This window comes from Gallus gallus, chromosome 21 (genome assembly GCF_016699485.2).
Source record: "Gallus gallus isolate bGalGal1 chromosome 21, bGalGal1.mat.broiler.GRCg7b, whole genome shotgun sequence".
Taxonomy (NCBI): Eukaryota; Metazoa; Chordata; class Aves; order Galliformes; family Phasianidae; genus Gallus; species Gallus gallus.
In genome coordinates this window covers 5,420,082-5,444,485 of record NC_052552.1, presented here as the reverse complement: position 1 = coordinate 5,444,485, position 24,404 = coordinate 5,420,082, and the positions used below count along the sequence as shown (strand labels likewise).

The 24,404-nt window shown below is 40.5% G+C and overlaps 1 protein-coding gene across 5 annotated transcripts in view; it reads left to right on the top strand.

Moving 5' to 3' along the window:
* Positions 1 to 459: 459 nt before the first annotated feature.
* The window catches only part of VPS13D (vacuolar protein sorting 13 homolog D), an 88,757-nt gene continuing 64,812 nt past the window's right edge, over positions 460 to 24,404 (top strand). For 2 of the 5 annotated variants that reach the window (XM_040651395.2, XM_025142588.3), the window contains exons 1-27: positions 460 to 574; positions 2,812 to 2,984; positions 3,820 to 3,897; positions 4,128 to 4,318; positions 4,628 to 4,708; positions 6,007 to 6,123; positions 6,330 to 6,434; positions 6,766 to 6,936; positions 7,646 to 7,746; positions 8,134 to 8,302; positions 9,195 to 9,287; positions 9,648 to 9,858; positions 10,314 to 10,493; positions 10,698 to 10,828; positions 11,596 to 11,668; positions 11,875 to 12,039; positions 12,532 to 12,662; positions 12,875 to 13,007; positions 14,461 to 16,680; positions 17,007 to 17,158; positions 17,313 to 18,347; positions 19,283 to 19,373; positions 19,856 to 19,982; positions 20,189 to 20,369; positions 21,377 to 21,559; positions 23,417 to 23,630; positions 24,097 to 24,307. In XM_040651395.2, coding sequence (XP_040507329.1) covers positions 2,888 to 2,984; positions 3,820 to 3,897; positions 4,128 to 4,318; positions 4,628 to 4,708; positions 6,007 to 6,123; positions 6,330 to 6,434; positions 6,766 to 6,936; positions 7,646 to 7,746; positions 8,134 to 8,302; positions 9,195 to 9,287; positions 9,648 to 9,858; positions 10,314 to 10,493; positions 10,698 to 10,828; positions 11,596 to 11,668; positions 11,875 to 12,039; positions 12,532 to 12,662; positions 12,875 to 13,007; positions 14,461 to 16,680; positions 17,007 to 17,158; positions 17,313 to 18,347; positions 19,283 to 19,373; positions 19,856 to 19,982; positions 20,189 to 20,369; positions 21,377 to 21,559; positions 23,417 to 23,630; positions 24,097 to 24,307 — 6,641 coding nt within the window. In that variant the 5' untranslated portion in view covers positions 460 to 574; positions 2,812 to 2,887. Of the gene's footprint in view, positions 889 to 2,811; positions 2,985 to 3,819; positions 3,898 to 4,127; positions 4,319 to 4,627; positions 4,709 to 6,006; positions 6,124 to 6,329; positions 6,435 to 6,765; positions 6,937 to 7,645; positions 7,747 to 8,133; positions 8,303 to 9,194; positions 9,288 to 9,647; positions 9,859 to 10,313; positions 10,494 to 10,697; positions 10,829 to 11,595; positions 11,669 to 11,874; positions 12,040 to 12,531; positions 12,663 to 12,874; positions 13,008 to 14,460; positions 16,681 to 17,006; positions 17,159 to 17,312; positions 18,348 to 19,282; positions 19,374 to 19,855; positions 19,983 to 20,188; positions 20,370 to 21,376; positions 21,560 to 23,413; positions 23,631 to 24,096; positions 24,308 to 24,404 lie in introns of all 5 variants that reach the window. The other 3 variants (XM_040651394.2, XM_040651392.2, XM_040651393.2) reach the window with 2 other exon arrangements.

Here is a 24,404-nt window from a genome sequence, read left to right as displayed (position 1 = left end):
CCATGGCAGGGGTTAGAACTAGGTGGGCTTTAAGATCCCCTCCAGCCTAAGCCATTCTGTGATAGGAATCTCCAGCCTGGCCAAACTGATCTTTAATGCTTTGCAGAGCATGTTTACTGTAAATTGTGTGATGCTGTAGTTTACACCCCTGGCCTGTAGTGTGGGTGGACGAGTCAAGGTGTTCAGCGCTGATACCCACACAGCCTCACTTCACAGCCAGCTTGGAGTCTCGCATGTCAGCCTACAGCAGGAGAACGGTGACATCGGTGCGCTGGGAGCGAAGAAGCGGCACTCGGGGCACAGCGCTCAGCAGCTGCAGCAGCCTTACTTCCTCAAGAAACCCCGCTCCCTGCAGGGCCGGCGCTGAGGAGGTGACCTCCCCTCGGCTTACGGGACCGCCCCTCGGGCGGCGAAGCACGAAGCAGGCCGGTTCCGCCCCCAGGAGGCGGGGAAGCTCCTATCGATCGCTCGGCGCTCCCTGACCGCCCGTCCTCGTTTTTCCCCCTACGCCGCTCGGCCGCGGAGCGCTCGGCCCCACGCAGCGCTGCGGAGGTGGCGGCGGCCGAGAGCTGAGGTGAGTGCCGGCGGGCGGGGCGGTGCGGAGCGGTGCGGGACGGCGGCTCCGGGCCTCGGCGGCGCTTCCCTCCCGCGTCAGCCCGAGCTGCGCGGCGCAGGCCCAGCGCTCAGGGGCTCCTCCCCGCCTCACGCCCCTCACCGCGCTCCGCCCCGCCGTCCCCGGGGCTGCGAGGGGCTCCGGGGCCGCCTCGGGGCTGTGCTCGAGTGCTCCTCACGCGGCGGAGGCCGCCCGGCCACCCGGAGGCTCTGCCCGCCGCCTGTGGGCAAGGTGACCTTTCGCTTCGCCTCTCCCCCACGCCGGTGTGCCAACAGGTCTCCTCTCTTCGTTATTTCCCCCCTCCTCCTTACGGTCCGTTCCTTTGTACGGGGGGGGGGGGAGGAAATGTGTGTGTGGGGCCGCCCCGCGCCTCTTCTGTGCTCGTGAAGGCGGGAGCGGAGCGGAGCGAAGCGCCCACCGCCCCACAGCCCCGCGCTGTGAGGAGAGCGGCCTTCGGGGCCCCGAACTACGCCTTTAACCCACAGTACGTGAGCAGCACCAAGTGACGGCTTCGGCCTTGTTCTCGGCCCTGTGAATGCTCACACTTGGTTTTGAAGAAGCAGAGAGAAATATTATAAAGATTTATTAAAAAAAAAAAACAACAACCAAACAAAAACAAAACAAAAACCGAAACCGGACTCTGAATCAATATTTGACTTCTAACTCTTGAAGTTGTGATTTTCTTCTTGTTCGCAGATACAGCTTTAATGTTATACCTCACACTGCTGCTCAGAGCTGTGGGTGCCCCATCCCTGGAGGTGCCCAAGGCCGTGGATGGGCACTGGGCAGCCTGAGCTGGTGGTTGTGTCCCTGCTGATGGCAGAGGGTTGGAGCTGGAAGGGCTTTAAGGTCCCTTCCAACCCAAATTCGACGATCTTACTTTTCTCTGCAGAGCTCTGTAGAGCGAGAGGTTTCCATGGTCTCCTTACTATGAGCTGAAACAAATGATTGGAGAAGAGAATGAAGGGAAATACTGACATGTACAGCCGGTGTTGCTTTCCTAATGTAGTTTTTTTCTGTGCCTTGATGCAGTTATCTATGCTATCACTTCGAAGACCCAGTCGAGTAACTGCTCATAAGCTATTTACCTGGCTCGTATCCGATTACTTCCCACACATACACTCTTCCCCCAAAAAGGGTTTGTTTAGGGTGAGTTGTTTCATACACGTCTTATAAGAGTAGGGTCAAAGGCTTTTTGGTGTGGTTCAAATTGCCTTTTTCCTTTTTCCTTTTCTGGTAAGTGTGTGTCCTCTGGCTACAGTGGGAACTGCAGATGTATGGGCTCATGGAAGTGAGTGTGTGTTTCGGAGTCTCTGTGCCATGAGCGTTTGTTCCTTTTTTCAGTGTCTGATCATCTCATGGTTACAGCCTTCTAGTAGAATAATTGCTAAGTGCTGACTCCAGAAAGTTTGTGAAGGAGCATGATATAGAATGGGAGGAGAAGAAACAGAATCGGTGTGATCAGCCCTTCATAGAATCATAGAATCATCATAGCATGGCCTGGTTGAAAAGGACCACAATGCTCATCTCATTTCGACCCCCTGCTATGTGCAGGGTCGCCAACCAGCAGACCAGGCTGCCCAGAGCCACATCCAGCCTGGCCTTGAATGCCTGCAGGGATGGGGCATCCACAGCCTCCTTGGGCAACCAGTTCCAGTGCGTCACTACCCTCTGTGTGGAAAAACTTCCTCCTAATATCCAACCTAAACCTCCCCTGTCTCCTGCCCCCTATGTAGGGGAGGATTACTGCCCATTGTGACAACTGACAGATGTGGTTTTATGAGAGGGAGGAGCACAGGGACACCTGTTTTTGCAGACTAGGCTTCTAAAACCATTGTACCTGCAACTTGAAGTAAATACCCTGAGCAGTGCAAAATGGCTTCAGATCAAAGTGGAAAGAACACTGTTAATTGGTGTGGTTGATACTTGCCATTAAACGTGGTGCTTTGGTTAGATGTAGGATGGAAAGATGAATTTAATTTGCCTATTGGAGTAAACTGTAATCATTAAAAGCTCTATATGAAGCTCTGTGATTTGGGACTTCAAGGATATAACATATGGTTGGTTTCTCCCTTTAAAAATGCTTTAATATTTTAGATTGGATACCAAGGGAGTTCATGGTAGCATTGTCTCTGGGTGTGCTGAGACTTTATTTCTGACACTCATTTGTTTAATTATTATTATTCTTTTCGTTTCAGATTGAGACTGCAGTTATGGAAGAGAGAACCAGAAAATGACAGAAAAATGTTAGATGCTCTCTTCTAGGACTCAGTCATGTTGGAAGGTTTGGTAGCCTGGGTCCTCAACACCTATTTGGGCAAATATGTCAATAACCTGAACACAGATCAGCTCTCTGTTGCTCTTCTGAAAGGTGAAGTTCTGTTGCATTTTCTGTAATGTTTTACGCAGTGATTTAAGGAGAGAAGTGTTTTTGTTTCTATTCCATCTTAGAGTTAACACTATCACTTAATATTGTGTTAAATGCTCGTGTTAAGCATTTATATAAATGCTTCTAGTAAAGTTTTGTGCCAGCACTTTACAGTGAATGGTAAATTCTCTTGTGTTTCTATCTCTGTTGCTTTTTGTCAACATTGTTAAACCAATTTATACAAGACTTTCAGCTGTATGCTTAGCTTATCTTAATAGCTCGTTTAATTAATATAATGTTTGAGTATAGTTTTCCTTAATACTGTTCAGTAACTTTCCTGTGGAGTGACTGTGATGGGGGAATGTTCTGTAGTCTTTACCTTTTCTGTTTTGGTGCTGGTAGTTGCTCATTTGCTCATTTTACAGCAGTATCTAATATACTCTTTGCTGCTATTTGCTGATTTTGGAGAAAATATTTTGTAACACTTCAGGACTTTTCTTTTTGTGCTGTGATAATATTCAGAAAATGCTTGAAGTTTCTTTTTATGAGCAGTAGAAGCTGTCTCCTAGATGGCAAAGTTCAGCTCTAAATCCTTGCCCAAGATTGTTTCTAGATGACCTCATCAAATGCTTTGAGTACGTGGCACTAAAAAATTAATGAGCGTACTAAGTATCTATGACAGTTGTTGCACAAATTGATGTGGCAGGTTGGCTGTTCTCATGAAATCCTGTTCTTTTTTTCCTTTGAAGCGTGATGTTGGTTATTCTGTAATATTCAAGTTGGCATTCATAATGTAACTTTGCTCAACAGACATGGTTTTTTGGTGCGCTTTTAATAGGTGCTGTTGAACTGGAAAACTTACCACTAAAGAAGGATGCCTTGAAGGAACTAGAACTGCCATTTGAAGTAAAAGCAGGTATGTATTTTGCCTGTGTGCAAGACAAATATTTATAACCAGGAAGGACTGCATACGTTATGACTTCTACCTGTGAGTCAGAAGCTTGAACAACTGGAGTAACCTAATTTTAATCCAATTCTATTTTAGCTTGTTTGTTTCTTACACCTCTTTTCCTTTCAAGTTTTCCAGGGGTCACAGCAGAATTTTTTATGCAGGAACCTGAGAGCATCTCTGCTTTGTATTTCTAGGTTTCATTGGCAAAATAACACTGCAGATACCTTTTTACCGCCCACATGTGGATCCATGGGTAATATCTGTCTCAAAACTGCACCTAATTGGTGCACCAGAAAAAAAGGAAGATTTTGATGAGGAAAGGGAGAAGTTGCAAGAAAGAGAACGTAAGAAAGCCCTCCTTGTAGCACTTGAAGAAAAATGGAAGGTGGGTCACAGTTGTTGTTCATAGCAAAAAAATTGCTATGGTAGAGGAATACTGTTTTAGTTCTCCTAACAAGCATCTGAGAACAAATGCATAGGAAACTGAAGTTAGGATTTGATACATGCTAACACAGTGCAGTTCACGCTTCCCAGCCCCCTGCATGCATTCGTGATACTGGAATCTGTTTTTCTTCTTTCTCCTTGTTCAGTAATTTCAGTGTAACACGTATATATGTGTATTGTTTCCTGATCAGCTGTTACAGCACTAGTTAATTCTGATTCCTATTTTCTTTGTTTCCTTTTTTTTTTCCAGAAAGAACGACAGCAGAAAGGGGAGTCTTACTGGTACTCAGTTACTGCATCAGTAGTCACCAGAATCGTTGAAAACATTGAAGTAAGCCTTTACGTTAGAGAGCTTTGCCATTCTAAAAATAACCTGTGCCCATTGCATTTCACACTGTGTAGTTGTCAGAGAAGAAAGATGTGAGTGAGAGGTGGATGTTTGGCAGAGGACTGGCCCTTTTCAGATGGAATCTCTGTAATTTCCGTCTCAAACTGGTCCTGACAGGGACTGCTGGGAAGGGAAAGTCCTTTGTCCTACCAGCGGAAAAAGAGCAGCTCTTCCTGAATGGTAACACATGGTGGATAATGAAAACTGATGGGTTTTGCTCACATTTTAATGCTTTTTGTTATAAACCCACCAAAATGTTGATTTATCAAGAAGAATGGCATGTGTTGTCTTCGTGAAAGAGAAGTTTTTAAGAACTTAATCGCAGAGTTTCTGCTGATAAATGATTTTAAACATTTGTGTCAGCTCCCAGCTTCTTCCATGATCCTTTTTCTGCAGTTACAAAAAATCTGGCACGTCTCTCCCACGTTGCAAAATGACTCGAAAATACGGCTGCTGAGCACTGTAGGCTTTCTCTTTGGAAGTCCTAATGTAGTTAATGACACTCCAGTAGTTAGGTGCTGCACATACGCATTATTAATTATTTCTATTTAAAAACCTATATTGACGAAGTTTGTGTACTGGTCTCCATGAAAGGACTTTTCTTTCTCTTCTTGGTGCAGATAGAGTGGCTGTATATCTGCTTTTTGGCTCACTAGGGGCAGTTTAGAAGAATATAGCTCAGCCCAACTCGTTCTCCTGATACGTTTGAGAAGGATGTATCTATTGCAAGAGCTCAAGGCAAGAGTGTCTCTGCTTAATGCAGTCTCAGACTTGACGCACAGTGAGAAACCACCATAACTCTGTGCTGTCATCCAGACTGGATGTGGCTCTTGACACCCAGGTCTGGTGGTTGGCAACCCTGCCTGTGGCAGGGGGGTTGAAACTAGATGATCATTATGGTCCTTTTCAACCCAGGCCATTCTATGATTCTCTCTAAGGGCTTACTAATGTAAAATTACTTTTTTGGGTCACCTTTTGCAGCTCTTAGTTTGCAGGTGTGGCCCATACTGGTTCTGTGAAACATACTGGCCATTCTGGTCTGTGAAACGTATTTGAGTCTTTGGTTGACAATTACACATTTGTCTTGAAAATGGCAAATAATGCTAGCAAAACAAATTACATTGACATGTGCAAGGGGCTAATTGATTGGGGGGAGAGGGACAGGGAGCTGCACAGCACTGTTGTGTGCTTAATGATGGAAATAGTTGTCTCCAGTAATGTATTTGTTTTCCCCTGTTTAGTTAAAAATTCAGGATGTCCACCTGAGGTTTGAAGATGACATCACCAATCCATTGCAGCCCTTTGCATTTGGCATATGCATCAAAAACGTCTCCATGCAGAATGCAGTGTTTGAACCAGTAAGTTTTGTTCAGGAATTTGGGGCAGCTAAGACGTGGTGCTGTACTTTACGAGTAGTAGTAACTATTTGGTAAAAAGTCTTTTTAATAATCTGGTTATTTTAATAAGTTGACTCTGGGTGTTTCTTGTCGTTTATCAAGTAAGCAGAACTAAAAACTTCATGCATGTAGTGTGAGCTTGCCTTCATTCAGTCCTTCAATTTCAGGTGGAGAAACTGATGCGGAAAAAGCAGTTAAATGTTGCTGACTTCAGTATTTATTGGGATACAGATTGCACTTTATTGGGTGACCTGCCTCCTGCTCAGCTACAGGTACAAGAGAAGGAGCCTTTTTTTTCCCCTTATCTTTTCTTTCAGTTAGTCTTCTTTCAGTATTATAGCCATAACTGACTTAGATCTTACTGGATCTGGTGCTTTTAAGAGCAGCAGAAGTTTATAGTTTTGTGCTGTCATGGCAGAATACAAGGGTAACACAAAAGTTGTGCTGTGAGATACCTTGTGGTTAACCTTTGAAGAGAGAATGTATTTAAGAGTTATTGTAATTGACCTGTTAATGGAGTGTTTTCTAATACATTAAACCAATATATCTTAATACATACTGTACACCCATTTCACGTGGGAAAAACGTCCTTGTAACCCACAGGAAGCCATGGATAAAAGTATGGAAAGCCATGACCATAATTACATCATGGAACCTGTATGCACTTCTGCTCTTCTGAAGAGGAATTGTTCAAAGGAGCCTTTAAGGTCTCGCCAGACTCCGCGGCTCGAGTGTGACATTGTGCTTGAGACCATACCCCTGAAGCTTTCCCAGGTAATACTGCTCACCTTCACTTCACTCCCAGTATCTGAGACAGATCACTCAGAAGCAGAGTAGGTGGGGCCACTGGGAACTCCTTAGCCTGTCCAAACTAGCTAGGCTTCAAGATTGCTCGGTTACATGTGCTTTATTGCAGCCTGCTTGGTGGTCAGGTTCTAACCAAGTGGCTGATGGAAGAAGGTACTCCTTAGCGATTTGTTGTTCAGTGTCTGCAAAGTCACCTTGGAAGTTTGACTTAGTGTTTCTCTTCCCACCTGCTGCCTATGTTGTTCTTATGTTCCTGAAGATTTTACTGGTAAAATGAAGTCTTGGAATATGTAGTGTAGGACTGTTGCTATTTCTTCACCTTACTGGTTGCAAAACTGGTAGTGTTTGTAACAGATTAAATAGCAGCAGCCTAAAATCAGTACTTTCTTAAACATTTAGCTCTAGAGACAAGTGAAACACTTGTCACAGGAGACACTAAAGAATTTGTTTTAAAATCAAGTCTTCCAAATACGAAGCTTGTAAATTGAGTTTCTGCTGGGATAATGTATGTGACACCAGAGAGCAATGTTATGATAAACATCGATCTTAATTCTGAAGCTGTTTGCCAACCGTCAGTGCAGATAAACAAAACCTGTGGTTGTTTCACCCCTCCTCCCTTTTCATTTGGAAAGCACTCCAATATTGCCTAATTATCTTTCTGCTCTTTAACTAAAAGATGCAGTATCAGCAGATCATGGCATTTCTAAAGGAACTGGCTAGAAAGGAACGGCAGCTTAAATTCAGAAAGTGGAGACCAAAGGTTACAGTAACAGAGAAGTAAGTATATCTGTGGATGTGTGGTTGAATTAGTGTGATATTAAAACCTGCACTAGGCAGAGTTGAATGAAGTCAAATATTTTTAAGAAATGATATAGTAGTCATGTATTAGAATTTAAATTTTTGCGTTGTGTTTCCCTATCTCGTAACAGTTTTAAATATGCCCACGTAATCCAAATTGAATAGCACAAGTTTGATACTACTCATCTTGTAGACAGCACATATGGACTAGTTCTGTAATACCAGTGCCTTTTCTAACCAGTTCCCTATGTTTTCTCACTGGGCTCCTCTTGAATCTTGCACCAGTTTGACATGCATTCTTCTTTTTTTTTTTTTTTTGTTATTTTTGGTAAATATTAGTGCTCTAATGACTTTATAATATTTCAGCTGCCGAGAGTGGTGGATCTTTGCTTTGAACGCCAACCTTTCGGAGATCAGGGAGCAGAGGCAGCGTTCCACGTGGGAGTTTGTGTTACATCGGGCCCAGGATGCAGTGTCTTATACTGACTTGTATTATTGCAAGTTGAAGGGGGAACCGCTCTCTGCTGCAGAGCAGGTATTTTGCTCTGGGATTCTGTGGTGTAGATCAATTGTCCTCTGACAATTTTTTTTCTTACTACTTTTTTTCCTTCACTTAATGTTAGGCTTAAGAATTTAGGAGGAGAACATAATGAACCTGTGTTCTAATTTAGGAGGGAGAAACCATGTGGACCATGATTAATTGCTTCATATCTCTAGGAGCAGTGGAACTTTTTCCTTGAATCCTTCTCACACACCTTTCTTATGCAATCCTATTGAAACCTGAATGTATATGTAATCCTTCCTTGCATTATTTAGATGTGAACTGTAGGGGTAGCTCAACATACTGGGGGCTTTTATAGTAACTGTCAAAGCAAGAACCATAATATAAAATATGAGACTTTTATTTCATGCAGTGTCTTCAGCAGAGCTATGAAATGTAACAGTGGCAATGCCACTGGAAAACTATACTTGGCTGAACCATAAGCTTCCAGGAAGAGCCTCTTAATCAGTGCAGAGAAGATAAAGTCAAATGCCGTGACACCATGCTTAAATAACTGAATATGAATACTACTATGCTGCCTGATTTTATGCAGTTCAGCAACTTTGTTATTCAAGATAAAAGATTTTTTGCTCATCCTCCCATGGTTTTGATTTTGTGCTGAACCTTGCTCTTGATTCATGACAGGAGAATATAATTGGGCAAGAGGTTTTTACTGTTGAAAGTATAAAATAATAAAGGTATTTGAGGTAGTGAGAATGTCAGTATTATGGTTGTCTATGTGACTTCCTGTGCTTAGGCACTTGGATCCTGACCGTGTTAGTTTTGCCATGAATCCTAAATGTATTGTAGAGATGTTGAATGTTTTTGTGAGCCAAGATACGTTATTCTTTCAGAACAGCTACTTTACCTTTTTTTGTCTCCTTAGGAAGAAATGCATCGCATTGAGGACGAGCAAACTTACGAAGAATTGAAGATCCTCTGTGAGCTAGTTCATGATAAATTTCATGACCTAGCTGAGGTGAGAAGCATTCTGCATCCATGGCAGTATTTAGAGTCTTGATGTGAATTATTTTGGGTTGTGTTTACTCCTAGAGAGTGTATTTGTTTTTGTTTTTGAAGTGTGGCATCAGTGCTAACATTGCAAACAGTGCTTGATTCCTCCACTCTAAGTTGGCTGTCACGTTTCATAGTGAGCTTGTGACCATCATATGATGGTCTTCCTCAATAGTATTCTTGCCAGAATTTGTTCCATCTTAGAAACTTGTATACTGAATGTAGGAGTGTTAAGTAGGTGGAATGATACCTTGATACTATTAAGTTGTGTATGCTTGTGATGTTCTTCCATTTATACGCATTTGTCTTTAATGTTCATATACAGAGCATTAAAGAACCATTGCCTGATTCTCCTGGAGCTTCTCCTTCAGCAGAATCTGCACATGGCAGTAGCACTGGAATGCTGCAGTACCTTCAGTCTTGGTTTCCTGGTTGGGGAGGTTGGTATGGATACACACAGCAGCCATACGAAGGTGAACCTTTTGAAGGGCTTTTGCCAGACCCACAGGAGCAGTGGAATCCAGAAGACATACTAGGTATGACTGTGTGGGGTTCTCTGTTTCTTTCTAAGGCTGCTCACAACTATGAACAGGAAAAAAAAAAAGCCTCTTCAGTACTGGTGTATCCACTTATTACTAAAATGATATATAGAATACGTCTACTTCTAAATGTTTTAGGTATTTATGGCATAGAGTTTTGAGACTTATTTCCATTCAAGAGGGTAGGGATAATGTGTGCTGTGATTGTACTGGATTGTTGGGGCCATCTTAAATTTAGGTTTATTATGCCTTAATTGAAATGGGAAAGTTTTGCTGAGCATTCAGTTTTGTTAAGGAAGAAGTATGTCTACATGGATTTTTGTTTCTTTTTTTACCCTCCCTTAGAGCTGGGGAAGTAGGTATTTACAATTCACAGAAACCCTTCTGTTCTTCAGTAACCTTCCAGAAACTTGAGTTATGTAATACAAATGATCTTTTGTTTTTTTTATTAGGTGCCGATGATTTTTTTGATCCTGCTGCAGATGCCTCCAGCATGAATACATTCACAAAGAGAGATCACATATTTGCTAAACTAAATCTGCAATTGCAAGGTGGCTCTTTCACTCTGTTGCATAAGGAGAAGAAAGTGGCGCGTGCTGAGGAGAGTGCTTTTATGCAGCTGGAGTTTTCAGGTATTGAGTCAATTTCTCTTTGCTCTTTCTCAAAAAAGAGGAGCTTTGTCCTTCCTCTGACTCTTGTTTTTAATCCATTAATATGTCTATACTGAAGCAAAGTTTAATATGAGTACACGAAGCCAGCTTGTAGAAAGTGGAAATAGAAATAAATGCTATGCTGCCTACTAGGAGAAATAAAATGATTTTGTCTTTGTGTTCCAGGTGTGAAGATCTTAGCGGAATCCCTTCCTCGCAGAAATTCTTCCCTTCTAAAAGTTCAGCTTGGTGGTCTTTTTCTGAGGGATTTGGCAACAGAAGGGACCATATTCCCTGTCCTTGTTTTCCCTAATCCTGTAGGTGAACAAAACTCTGAATTACTGTGTAAGATGTGTGTGTATGAAAAAAGTAAGCATTACAAAATGCAACGCAGATGTTTCCCTTGGTTTGTGTCTTATCCCTAAAAGAGAAAATGAGCTTTGAAGAATAATCTCCATTTCTTGAATGTACTTTTGCCCTCCCTTTCCAAGGATAACTCATAGAAATCTCCACTGTTTGCTCTGTGTGCTTGCAACTTCAACATTACTGTTATAAGTTGGAAAGAGAATAATGTACTGAACAAGTTTTCATTTTGGAGCAGTCAGCATTGCTGCTTAATCAGTAATTGGTCATTTTCATAGAGCTGTTTGCTCCAAAAAATTAAGGATTTATTTCATTTGCTTGCTGTTGCACTGAGTAGAAATACAGAAGCAGGAATGCAGAAGCTATTTTTTCTTCTTAATGAATTACTGAAGAGATTTGAAATACCTCTTCTAAGCAGAAAAAAAAGTTTCAGTCTAATTCTATCAGAAATTTACCTTGCTTTTGCTTTTTAGTTTGTAGAAAACAGACTGAAACTTGCACTTCAGCCTTTGGCTGCTGCATGAGATAGTTGTACTTCCTTCTTGTTGGACTGCATTAAGGAAAAAATGCATAAAATGGTCTCAGACAATACATATGATTTACTTAAAATGACCACAAGTTTGATAAAGAAAAGACTTTTTTTTTTAATTGGATGAGTTGGTTCACTTTTTTCTAACTTTCCCCCCCCCCCCCCCCCCCCCCCCTCTTAAATTCTTACAAGCAAAAAGAGGTTGGCTGCGTATCTTCCTTTGGGCTCCAGAATTTGTCATCTGAAATGACGAACCAAAGCACTGGTAAGTACTTGATTCTGTTTGATTAAAGCAAGCATGCAAGATTATTCGTACAACCAGAAATCAGTTATTCAGTACTTGGGGTTTTGATTTTTTTTGTCTGTTTTGTTTGTTTTTTTTGGTGGTGTTTTTTTATATGTGTTTTGTTGTTTTTTTTTCTCCCCCAGTTGTTTTGTTGTTTGTGTAACTTGTTTTACATTCCATTGCAGATCCCGATGCCCCAGTGTTTGAGATGCTCTATGAAAGAAATCCTATCCACAGCAATTTTGAGAGGCGCCTGGAAGTCAGCACCAGACCGCTGAATATTATTTACAATCCCCAAGCCATTAAGAAAGTAGCTGACTTCTTCTACAAGGGGAGGGTTCATACCTCAGGTTAACCTTTAATATATATTTTTGTGTGGTTTTTTTTTTGTGGTATATATCTTTATTTTTATCCTTAGAAATTTAAAGCACTGATCAAATAAATCTCCTCTTTAAATTCAGATTGGAATTCTGAGATTTCTGAGACTTCTCTGAGTGATTTTTTCCTGTTTAATTGATTTCCCTTGGGCAGACTCCCGTAGCTTCTACTTCAAAATTGCAAGTTGTTGCTATAGCACATGATGAGTGTTTATGCCACCTAAATTACAATACCTAAATAAGGCGGAACATTCCTGTAAGCTTTCCTGGAAAAGGGAAACAGGTTGTTCTAGCATACAGTGATACAGGCAAAATCATGATCTTACCTTACATTTAACTGCTAAAATGAAGTGATTCTTGCAAAATAAGTAAAAATAAGTCTTTTTCCTTTTTTTTTTCCCCCTCTTGATTAAATAACAGTTAAACAAAATTAATACCTATTTCTTTTTTAAATCTCTTGCACAGGTTTTGGATATCAGTCTGAATTAGAGGCCAAAGTGGCTGAAGCTGCCAGAAGACAGTACAACAAGCTGAAAATGCAGACAAAAGCTGAAATCAGGCAAACTATTGATCGTTTGCTAGTAGGAGACTTCATTGTAAGTTGTTGGCCACAAGTGGTTATGTTGGCTCTCTTGACGAATGGTTTAGCACTTGAAACCCTCAAGAGCAGAGCAATCTTTTTCTGCTATTGACAATGAGATGTGACCATGGAAAAGTGCTTAACTAGGGTGATAAGTTTGGCATGGTGTTTTCATTTGATGTTATTTCTGTGTTGTGAGTCATTCTTTCTTTCTTCTTAAACTTCCAGGAGAACAGCAAAAGCTGGACAGTGTGCCTTGATATTTCTGCCCCTCAGGTGATCTTTCCTGATGATTTCAAATTTGTGGATCCAGTGTTAGTTGTTATAGATCTGGGAAGAATATTGCTTACTAATTCTCAAGGTATGGTCTAGTATTATTGCAGTTTTCATTTTCTTTCCACCTTCTCCCAGAAACTTCTGTTTCTTTGTAGAAAGTAGAGATGTCTTAAGAGTTGTTCCTCTGTAGATGTGTAGTTTCACAAATAATTCTGCTGTTAGTGATAATTTTTGAGTTAAAATTCAGGTGCTGGTTTTTAAAAGTAACGGGCAGTGGGACGTGGGTTTTCTCTGGGGCAGGGATCTGAGGTTACTTATTAAATGAAATAATCTCCTGTGATAATCTTATGCCTCTTGAAGGCTTTGAGCAGGTGTGAAGCTAGTGTTTCAGGCACTTTACCACAGATGAGATTTTGGCTTTGAGGGATATGAAATTTAGCTGTCAAATAATTTTTGGGAACAGTGTTCCCAGTGAGAGTATGCTTTGAATAAGCCCTTAAGCTCTGAGGTCATATGGATCTGTTTTTAGCACGTCTGCAGCTAACCTAATAGAAACGAACAGAAAATTGGTGTCCTTTCTTTATGTTAGAAGTGAAAATCACTGCTTCTTAAACAACTCATTGCTTCTTTCTTGTTCCACTGGGAAAACAGTGAATGAAAATTAAAAAGAAATTTGAGTGAATGTGTAAACATTAGATCTGTTTAGAATCTAGCTGAACCGTATGGTGCGTGCCAATATGTTTAAATATAAAAAAATGAAAGAGATATCAATGGGATATTTATTTCATTTTTAAAAAGTACAGCTGCAGGGTAAGTAGTTTTGTGGTGCAGTGAAAAGTCAAGATGTTGAGCCTGGAATTGTCTACAGTGATGTTTTGTCTACTGCGCAGTAACTTCCGCGTTAGGGTAAACTAGAACAAGAACAAAAAGTGTTTACAGAAGATAGATTTTTTGTTTCCTTTGGAGCCAATACATCAGCCTGGTAGGAGTAGCTTGAGCTACAAGAAAATTTGGACGATAGGATCCCTGCTTTGTGGAGTAGAAAAAATCTTTTTCTCATGATTAAAAAAAAGTTTAAAGATATACAATATAAAATTAATTTGTCACATATTGGATCAGCCATGTATTGTAGTTAAGTATTTCTTTTAGATGATTTTAAGGAATTTATGATCTAATCCTAAAGGGTCTCGAAAAGCTTGCATAGGCAGGTTAATGGTTTATTTCATTTCTTTATTAAACAACTTCTGATATCAGTAAAGCTTGTAGTAATAAAGTGGATTAAAAATGAGAAAATAGTGTCTTTTATTAGATTCTTTAATACATTGTGACTGTCATCTGCATCCATGTAAAAGAGGCGTGGTAGATTTCCTGTTGAGATAAGAGAGAGTGACAGTGGAAGGGGCAAGGACAGTACTGGATGTACTCTGTATTTTAAAAACAGCATCAATCAGGATGATCAGGTGATGATTGGAGATATCCAAGGAGAATACTTCTGTTTGTTTATTTGTTTGATTTTTTTTTTTTTTTTTAATCCACAGAAGAATCTAAAAGGAATGCAGATGCTTTTTCACCAGAATTCAATGAGTTAAGTGATGAGGAATATAAAACACCTCTTGCAACTCCTCCCAATACTCCACCACCTGAAACCAGCACTAACAGTGGAATCAAACTCTCTGGATTTACTGGAGTAGAAATAAGTGAAGAGCAGTTACAAGCACACTTAATGAGTAAGAAAATGTACGAGAGATACACACTTTCATTTCTGGATCTTCAGATCATGGTGGGCCGAGTGAAAGACAACTGGAAACACGTTCAGGATAGCGATGTGGGTCCAACACATGTGGTAGAAAAATTCAATGTTCACCTGCAGTTGGAGCGCAGATTGATATACACATCTGACCCAAAGTACCCAGGAGCTGTCTTGTCTGGCAGTCTACCAGACTTGAAAATTCACATCAATGAAGATAAAATATTGGCTTTGAAGAACTGTTGCACGCAGCTGAGTGCATCTGAAACGAAGTCATCAGATGGCCTAAATTTAGGGAAAGATAAGATTTTTTCAGAGGTAGACCAGCTTGGCACTTTGCATGATTCTGTAATGAATCTAACGCAGAGTGTTGTGATGCTCGAGCAGCATACCAGGGAAGTTCTTGTTGAATCTCAGCTGCTTTTGGCTGAGTTCAAAGTAAACTGTATGCAGCTGGGGGTTGAAAGTAATGGACGGTATATCTCTGTACTGAAGGTTTTTGGCACCAATGCCCATTTTGTGAAAAGGCCTTACGATGCAGAAGTGTCTCTAACTGTTCATGGGCTGTTACTTGTTGATACTATGCAAACATATGGAACAGATTTTGATCTTTTGATGGCTTCTCATAAGAATCTGAGTTTTGATGTGCCAACAGGAAGTCTCAGAGACAGCAGGGCTCAGTCACCAGTTTACGGACCGTGTGATGCACATCCCATTGATGCATCCAGTCTGGCAGAGAGATGTGCTGTGGCATCAAATACTTCATCTGGTAACAATGGAAAAGATCAAGAGTCTTTGATAAAATTAGAGTATCAGTTTGTGAGTGCAGAATGCCCGTCAATGAATTTGGATAGCAGTCTGCAGGTGATCTCTGTACAAGTGAACAACCTGGATATCATCCTCAATCCAGAGACAATTGTTGAACTGATTGGGTTTCTCCAGAAATCTTTCCCGAAAGAGAAAGAAGATTCCAGTCCTCAGCCTTTAATGGATGACACGGAAAGAGTTTGGAGGGAGCAGGAAACCTTTCAGTCTACTTACGTTCAGAATACAGAGGTAGCAGTTGATATTCACTGGTTGAATATCCTCCTCCTCAGGACAGTTGGAATGACAAATGGAGAAAAATATGGCAGAAAAATTGCAACAGCCAGTATTGGTGGTACCAAAGTCAATGTTTCCATGTGTAGTAAATTTGATGTGAATGGCTCTCTTGGATGTCTTCACCTGATGGATTTAACGCAAGACGGTGTTAAGAACCAGTATGTTGTCAGCATAGGGAATACAGGAAGGTATGAAAATCTCATTGGTGATGTAGATTACTTTGAATCTTTGTTCTTTAGACTTGATGATGGAAGTAGCCTTCCAGATGCATTAAGTTTCACTCTGACCGAAAAGTCAAAAGAGGAATGCTCTCTCAATCTCAAAATGGCCTCCTTGCACTACAACCACTCTGCTAAATTTCTGAAAGAACTGACTTTGTCAATGGATGAATTGGAAGAGAATTTCCGTAGCATGCTGAAAAGTGCGGCTTCAAAAGTTACTACAGTCTTGGCAACTAAAACTGCTGAATACAGTGAAATGGTTTCTTTGTTTGATACGACGCCAAGATCAAGAGATGCTGCCAACTTAGAAGATAATGATGGCTATGCATTTGGATCACCACCTCTCAAAAGCGATACTATTAAGCTTATATTGAACATCAACATTGAATCACCAATTGTCTCAATACCTCGAAAACCTGGTAGCCCTGAGCTGCTTGTAGGTCACCTAGGACAAATGTCTATTCAGAATTTTGTACCAGGAGAAGATGAGTCTACAAGTGATAGACTGCAAGTTGAAATAAAAGATATTAAAATGTATTCTTTAAATACCAGTCAGTTTATGAGCAAGAAAGAGTCTGCAAGTGAAGTATCTCAAGGTCTTCATTCTTCAGGTCCTGCTAGTATTAATAGCCAGGAGGAATCCCAATTTACTCGTCACGACTTCTTTGAATCATTACATAAAGGCCATGGTATGTTAATTAGAGGACTCTTTATTGTTTTTAATACTATTGGTAGAGAGGACTAAAAATGTGTTTTGATTGTGGGCTTGCTTATATACTACCTCACCCCATCCTCCTGAAATATGCTGCTCAATCTTAAATAAAAGGGACAAATCCTTTTATTTGTATCCATTTTTATTTTCCTAATGTCTTTCATGCAGAAATTTGACAAAACAGTGCCAATATTGCTAAGAAATCTTGGTTAATAGCTCCTGCATTATCCCTGCTGTGCGGTTCTTATACGATAATCAATTCATGTATTACAACATTGTTCTCATTTCACTTTTTCTTAACAGCTTTCCACATCCTGAATAACACCACCATCCAGTTTAAATTAGAAAAGATACCACTAGGGAGAGATTTAGATGTAACATTCCCGCTAAGTAATGAAGACTTTGGAATATCAAACATCATGAAAATTGAAGGGAAATTTGTGAACCCTCTTCAGGTATAGTAACTTAGTAGTCCTGTTATCAATATAAACGTATTTTTCTCCATATAGGATAAGAATTTTTCAAGGAAATATTTTCAAATATATGTAGTGATTTTAGTGTTACAGAGAGCTACTGTGTTGACTGTGGTTGTTTTTTTCTATATTGTAGGTAGTGTTAGCAAAACATGTGTATGAACAGGTCCTGCAAACTCTGGATAATTTAATTTACAATGAAGACTTGAACAAATTTCCAGCTGCTGCTGCATCTTCGACTTGTCATAGTTCTCCATCAGCATCAGCTCTTAGTACGGGCACAGAATTCTCAAGTGAACGGAAGGAAAATGGCTTATTCAGCCACTCCAGTTTTAATTCTATTCCAAGCAAGTCACTGACAATCAGGGAAACAAAGTCTTTCACTCAGATTCAAGCAAACTTCCACATCTCCGAGCTCCAGGTTCAGTTAAGTGGCGATCTTACACTCGGTGCACAGGGCCTTGTCAGCCTTAAGTTTCAGGATTTTGATGTTGAGTTTACTAAAGATCATCCTCAGACTTTGTCTATTCAGATTGCCTTGCGTTCACTGCTAATGGAAGATCTTCTGGAAAAAAACCCAGACTCTGTGTATAAGAATCTGATGGTGTCCCGTGGAGCACCCAAGCCATCCAGTTTAGCACACAAGGAGTACCTTTCACAGTCATGTCCCTCAGTATCCAATGTCGAATATCCAGATATGCCACGCTCCCTGCCATCTCATATGGAAGAAGCATCCAATGTCTTTCAGCTTTACCAAAGACCAGTTTGTGCCTCACGTAAGAAGCAAAAAGAAGATGCTGATTCTGAGTACCCCCTGACTCCACCTCCTTCTCCAACAGCGGATAGATCCAAGTTGCCTTGTGGAAAAAGTCACTTTGATGATTCACTGGTTCATATCAATATATTTCTAGTGGATAGGAAACATCCTGAATTTTCCTCTCGCTATAACAAGATTAATCGCAGTATAGATGTCGATTTTAATTGTCTAGATGTCTTAATAACTCTGCAAACCTGGGTAGTGATACTGGATTTCTTTGGGATTGGATCCACTGCTGATAACCATGCGATGAAGCTGCAACCTGAAGATACTCAGCAGACATCTAAATCAGAAGTAAATACCTTGTCTGCTTCTGCAGCCCAAGAGCCTGTAAACACTAAGCTGGATTTGAAGGTATTGTGCCTGAGATGCAAAATCATAACTGTATTGTCCATTATAGAACTTCTGCTTTATAAAAACTTAAGGTAACATTTAAATCACATTAACATTCTGCAGTGAAGAACACACTTAAAACGGTAGATTTAGAATGTGTGAGTGTATGTAAGTTTTGTTTCCTATTTTTTTTAAAAAAAAGGACAAATTACAGGAAAAACAAAATTTATTTGCAAATGGATTGACTCCCTTGCTCTGTCATCCTCCTTACACATATATATGTCTTGTAAAGAGAGGCTGAAGTAGAATGTTCCGTGTTCATCTTTATGGAGCTCTTGTGGGTAGAGTTTGACAGTGAGAGCCTAGAGAAGTGCAAGTCTTATGGGAGGTGGTTTTTATTTCCCTGGGGCAACACAAGGCAGAGTCTCAATGTTGGTGATCTCTGAAGTAGTTACCTATCTTTGTTGCTGACATACTGGAATTGAAACAGCTGTTCTGGGTGCTGTGGAGCGTACTTCAAAAATATATGTATATATATGCTTCTGTAGCTATATACACATACATATTTATGAATGTGTAGACATGTAGTAATATAGTCTTTGTCTAGAGGTGGTGTAGGCAATGTTTCCTGAGGGCATTCAGGGCCAGGCTGGATGTGGCTCTGGGCAGCCTGGTCTGGTGGTTGGTGACCCTGCACATAGCAGGGGGGTTGAAACAAGATGGTCGTTGTGGTCTTTTTCAACCATTCTATGATTCCATGCTAACAAATGAGAAATCTTGACAGAGGACAAAGGTAACAGTGCTGGGATGTGTTGATAACCTGACTGTTCTAAGGTATGTGGGAGACTTTAGCATGCAAACAAGGATGGAAAAAGGCTGCATCTACAGTCTAATTCAACAGTTTAATTGTGAGCTCACACTGTGTAATATCAACCTGTTTCTTTTTGTTTGACCAGGTTCATTCTTTGTCTTTAGTACTGAATAAGACGATGAGTGAGCTTGCTAAAGCCAGTGTGTCAAAACTTGCAGCTCACTTGGAAATAATTGGTGAGTAGATGGGACGTCTGACATTATACATGGTTCAAAATAAAAGGAGATGTGCTTTTCGTTTCTGGGTTGAAGTGTTTTGTGTTTGCTGCTCATTGTTTTGGGTTTCTGCTTGTGTCCTGTTTCTAGGGAATGTGATGCTTCTATTCCTCCCCATTGGGGTATTTCAGGATTGACTTCAAATTCTTGCAGTCCTCCCAGTTGCAGAGCAGTACAATAGTGTGTATATTACTGTTTCAGAAGAAGAAAAGAGTTCTAAGTTCACAGAGTGCTGTGATCGCTGTGTGTGTAAATGATAGGGTTGCATTTGTGTTAATGTTTGTAGCAGATTGTTTCAGTATCAGGTTTTATGTTTAATTAGTGTCCTTTGTTGAGTTACTTACAGTGAGTTTATTCCACTAATAGAAGCTTATGGAAAGATTACTTTGGGTTTTCAGCAACGGATGTTTGATGCTTACAACTGTTTGGCTCTTGTTTTGCAGATGGGGACTTAGCCCTGCAGGGAAGCATTGGAGGTTTGTCCTTAAGTGACCTCACAGCTCATGGGGAGTTTTACAGAGAACGTTTCACTACAAGTGGTGAAGAAGCACTCATTTTTCAAGTTTACAAGTATGAATTGAAACCTCTGGTTATTGGCCTGAGTCTTATTAACAAGATGCTGTAATATAAGCTATATTTTGTTGTAATTGTTGAAGTTACATACTGCGAGCACCAGTTAAATCCCGTGTATTATTATTTTGTGAGTAATGAATGGCTGTATTTGTAAAATGTAGTTAAGAGAGAAAACTAAATTTTACCTTGGTCCTCTACCACAGATATGGGCGGCCGGATCCATTGCTACAGAGGGAGTGTGATATTCGTGTCACTCTCCGGATGGCATCTGTTCAGTATGTGCACACCCAGCGCTTCCAGGCTGAGGTGGTGTCCTTCATTCAGCACTTCACTCAGCTTCAGGATGTCCTGGGCCGGCAGAGAGCAGCAATTGAAGGACAAACAGTATGTTGGGTTGTTGGGTTTTTTCTATTCTTTCCCAGCAGACTTTTGTGAGCTGAAATAAGTTTTTCGTAATGAATCCTTTTTTAAGCAGTGAATTGTCACAGAGTCTTCGTATTCCTCTTCCAGTGCAGTGGGGACAGTGCAGTTTAATGTTGATTTTGGCACTCGTTGCACTGGTGTTTGCTGTTTCCATCAATCTTTTTGAACTGGACTTTGCTCTCTGCTGAAAGCATGAATTCAGTTTCCCTTTTAAACCTGTATAAAATTATCACAACATTTTGTCTCAGTTTTATAAATTGAGGAATAGAGTTGCTGAATTCAGTACTAATCAGTGTGGAATAACCTCCTACTTCCTGTAAACTCGAGTTTCTAAATGTGTTTTACATGTGACCATGCCAGAAAACCCTAAGAAGAATCTCTTTCATTATTTTAATCTGAAAATGTTATGATAAACACTTTTTTTTTGTTTGTTTGTTTTTTAGTACTTATAAAACAGCAAAACATGCAGTGTGCTTCCAAGTTGTTCTGATGCTTGAACTATTTCAGTACTTGAAGGGAGTGTATTAATAGGAAGGGGAACAGCTGTGTATGAGGGTGGATAGTGATAGGACAAGGGGGAATGGTTTTAATCCGAGATGGGGGAGGTTTAGGTTAGATAGATATTAGGAGGAAGTTTTTCACCCAGAGGGTGGTGACGCACTGAACGGGTTGCCCAAGGAGGCTGTGGATGCCCCATCCCTGCAGGCATTCAAGGCCAGGCTGGATGTGGCTCTGGGCAGCCTGGTCTGCTGGTTGGCGACCCTGCACATAGCAGGGGGTTGAAATGAAATGATCATTGTGGTCCTTTTCAGCCCAGGCCATTCTATGATTCTATGAACTAAGTTTTCAAACGAATGTTTTCTCTCTCTTTGGGCAGCCTGGTCTTGTGAGAGGTGTCCCTGCCTACAGCAGGTGGATCTAGATGATCTTAAAGGTCCCTTCCAACTCAAACCATTCTATGATTCTAGGTGAGAGATAAAGCTCAGCGAGCTTCCCGGGTTCTTCTTGATATTGAGGCTGGTGCTCCTGTGCTGCTCATACCTGAAAGCTCAAAATCCAACAGTCTTATTGTTGCCAATCTTGGAAAACTGAAAGTGAAGAACAGATTTCTGTTTGCGGGTATGCCAGGTACCTTCTCGTTGAAGAACAAGGTAAGAACATTACTTCTCAGTTGCTCTGCTTGGGAATTTTCTAGTTCTTCTTTCTATATTTCGGAGCTGGCTGCAGGTTCTTGTACCCAGCTGCTCTGTTCTGCGCACGCTGTGCTTGCTTGTTGAGGCCTTCAGGGCAGTGGCCGGTTGTGCTGATGGAGCTGGCCTTACTGGAAAGTTGGACCAGCTGGGTGTGCACCTGCATGTGGGAACATAAAAAACTTTCAGCTAGACCTCCTTCTTCCATGTAATAAGAGAGAATGGAGATATTTCTGAGCTGAAAGTTGTTGGAAAATGCTGGAGAACAGAAATTGTTTTTTTTTTTTTGTCTTTCTGCTTTTACATAATGAAACCAAGCATGTGTGGTTGGTTTCACTAGGTAAAACATAATGAAGGGCTTCCAGTATAGGTTTGAATCAATGTTTTAAGTGCAAGAAAGGACACTTTGAGGTTCGGAAAATCCATCTGGGAGGGGTTTCTAGATCTAATCCATGCAACAAAATGAGTGGTTTTCTGGCAATCACCTGTTCCCTTCTTAAAGAGGGGATGGGATTCAAGTGACCTCCTGCTGTTGCCACAGGAATTTGTCCATTACTGCTGTATGGTTGATACCTAACAATGCCTTTACTGAAACACAACACTAATTGTAATATTGACTTGTCTTCTGAGCTCTGGTTGTCTTCTGCACGCTATTGTGCAGGTATATGTAAAGATTCAGAAATGGAACATCCCCCAAATAATGTTGAAAGGGTACAGAGAATGTGTATGTAGCAATTTTGTCTCATTTTAAAGGGACTGTGTTATGTAGCACTCAGATATTCAGTGTTTTAGAGCAGGATAGAGTAGATGTGTTTTAGTGTTGGGTGTTTTGATGTGGGGCTGGGTTTTGTTTTTCAGTTTTGCATTCTTTTGTTTTCATTTGCTTTCTCTGCCTTGTTTATTTTTTGAGGATCTGATTTTGCAAGGCAATGCATACAAGGATCCAGTTTTATTTGAGGTATTTCCCATCTTTGTGGTAGTGTTAAGGTGCTCCTCATTAACTAAAAAATCCTACCTTTGTGGAATTTAGCAGTAAAAAGTTCCTATCTACATTAATGTGTAAAGAATTTGCTGAATTCCATAAGATTTTGAGTTGAATTTATTGTTGTGTGCTGTTTACGCGTGTTTGAGGAGCTATTAATCTGGGTTTGCCTAAACTCATAGATTTACAGATGATGTGATGTCTTCTCTTTGCATGTCCTTTGCAGTCTTGTTTTGTAGGGCCATGTTAAATATTCACATTTTCAAACTGTTGTTTTTGAACTTTTGCTTTTTTCACTTCTGGACATTTTAAGAATAAGGATAAGGATCTTTTTTACAGCTTTAACTCAGCTCCTGCCAAAAAATTCTGGGACATGTTTTGGTATTATGGCTGACACCCCTAAAACAATATCATGTACTGAAGTGTTTATTCCCTTACTCTAATAAATGTTAAATTGCTAACGTGGTCTAGCAGAAATCACTGCATATATTTTGAACACTTGAAGATATTCTGAAAAACAGCTTTTAAAATATTTTTCCTATCTTTATTCTACAGGAATGCTTGATATTTTGACAGTTTTAGCTCATTGTTTGATGTTAATTTCATTTATATGGGATTTTTTTTTCTGGTTTTGTGCAAGTGAAGACTCATTTTTAAATTATTTTCTTGGGAGTGTTTCACATCTTCCTTTGAAAATGACCATCTTTCTGCAGTGGTAAAAGACAATGTAATTCATAGAAAACAGTTACAGTTTGGACAAGGACTTGAATGTGTTGGACCCTTAGTATTTAAATGGGGAAATCTATTGTTAATCATTGAATTGCTTTTGTTAGCAGGATTCCGCTCAGTTTTCATCTCCTTTGGGAACCCCAAAGCATAGCATGAAGAAAACCACAAGTGCAGATGAATCCAAAGTAGTGATGGAAGGACTGTTCATGAAAAAGCCATCTGGGGGAAATGTTTCCAGGCTGAAGAGTGAGCTCAATTCATTGAGTAAGCCACAAGGACAACAGTCCAAATTACCTGTTGTACCAAACCCTGAGAGCCCAGGTATGTTACAAACAGTGGAGGAACCCAGTTTAGTTCTTTTTTTCTTGTGTAGAATAATGCAGTGCCATTTCACATATAGCGTGTGTGCCACTGGAGAATAGAAAGCTCTTGGTTTAAAGATTTTATGTTTAAGAGTAAGTAACTTGTTAGTTTGTGTAGATTTTGCAGCTTAAAGGGCTAGAGAATTTTAGTTCTGTTTCTGGAAGAACATTGCTGCAGGTTGGTTACGTTTTAAGATGAGTATTATGAACGTAAGGAGTATTATGGACTCATAGTTAAGTTCACTTTTACCCAAGCTTGGTATCTGATAGTTACAGATATTGATGAGTGTGAATAAATATCAGAATAACTTCCAGGAGAAACTAAATGTCTTTTGTTAGGTAAGTTGCATTAGTTTTGCAGATTCTTGAATTCATTTGCTTTATTTTTTTTCTTGTTTAATGTGTTATCTCCTGTGCACTTGCAGAGGATCACATCTGCCTCTTAGACTGCATTGTGGTTGATCTGCAGGACATGGACATATTTGCTGCAGAGAGATACCCAAGAGAGTATTCCAAGGCTGTGGAAGACACAAGTACAGACTTGAGCTTTCCATCCTACTGTGTGAGGCAGACAGGAGGAAGCCTATTGAAAGAACCTTTCAGGCTGAAGTTGCAAGTAGAGAGAAACTTAGACAAGTGAGTTGATCCAAGTGGGATCCTTTTATGCTGTATTCCTGCACACAGTGTTCTATGTTCCTTCTCATGTGTCTCAGAGCATTCCCTGCTGTGTTAC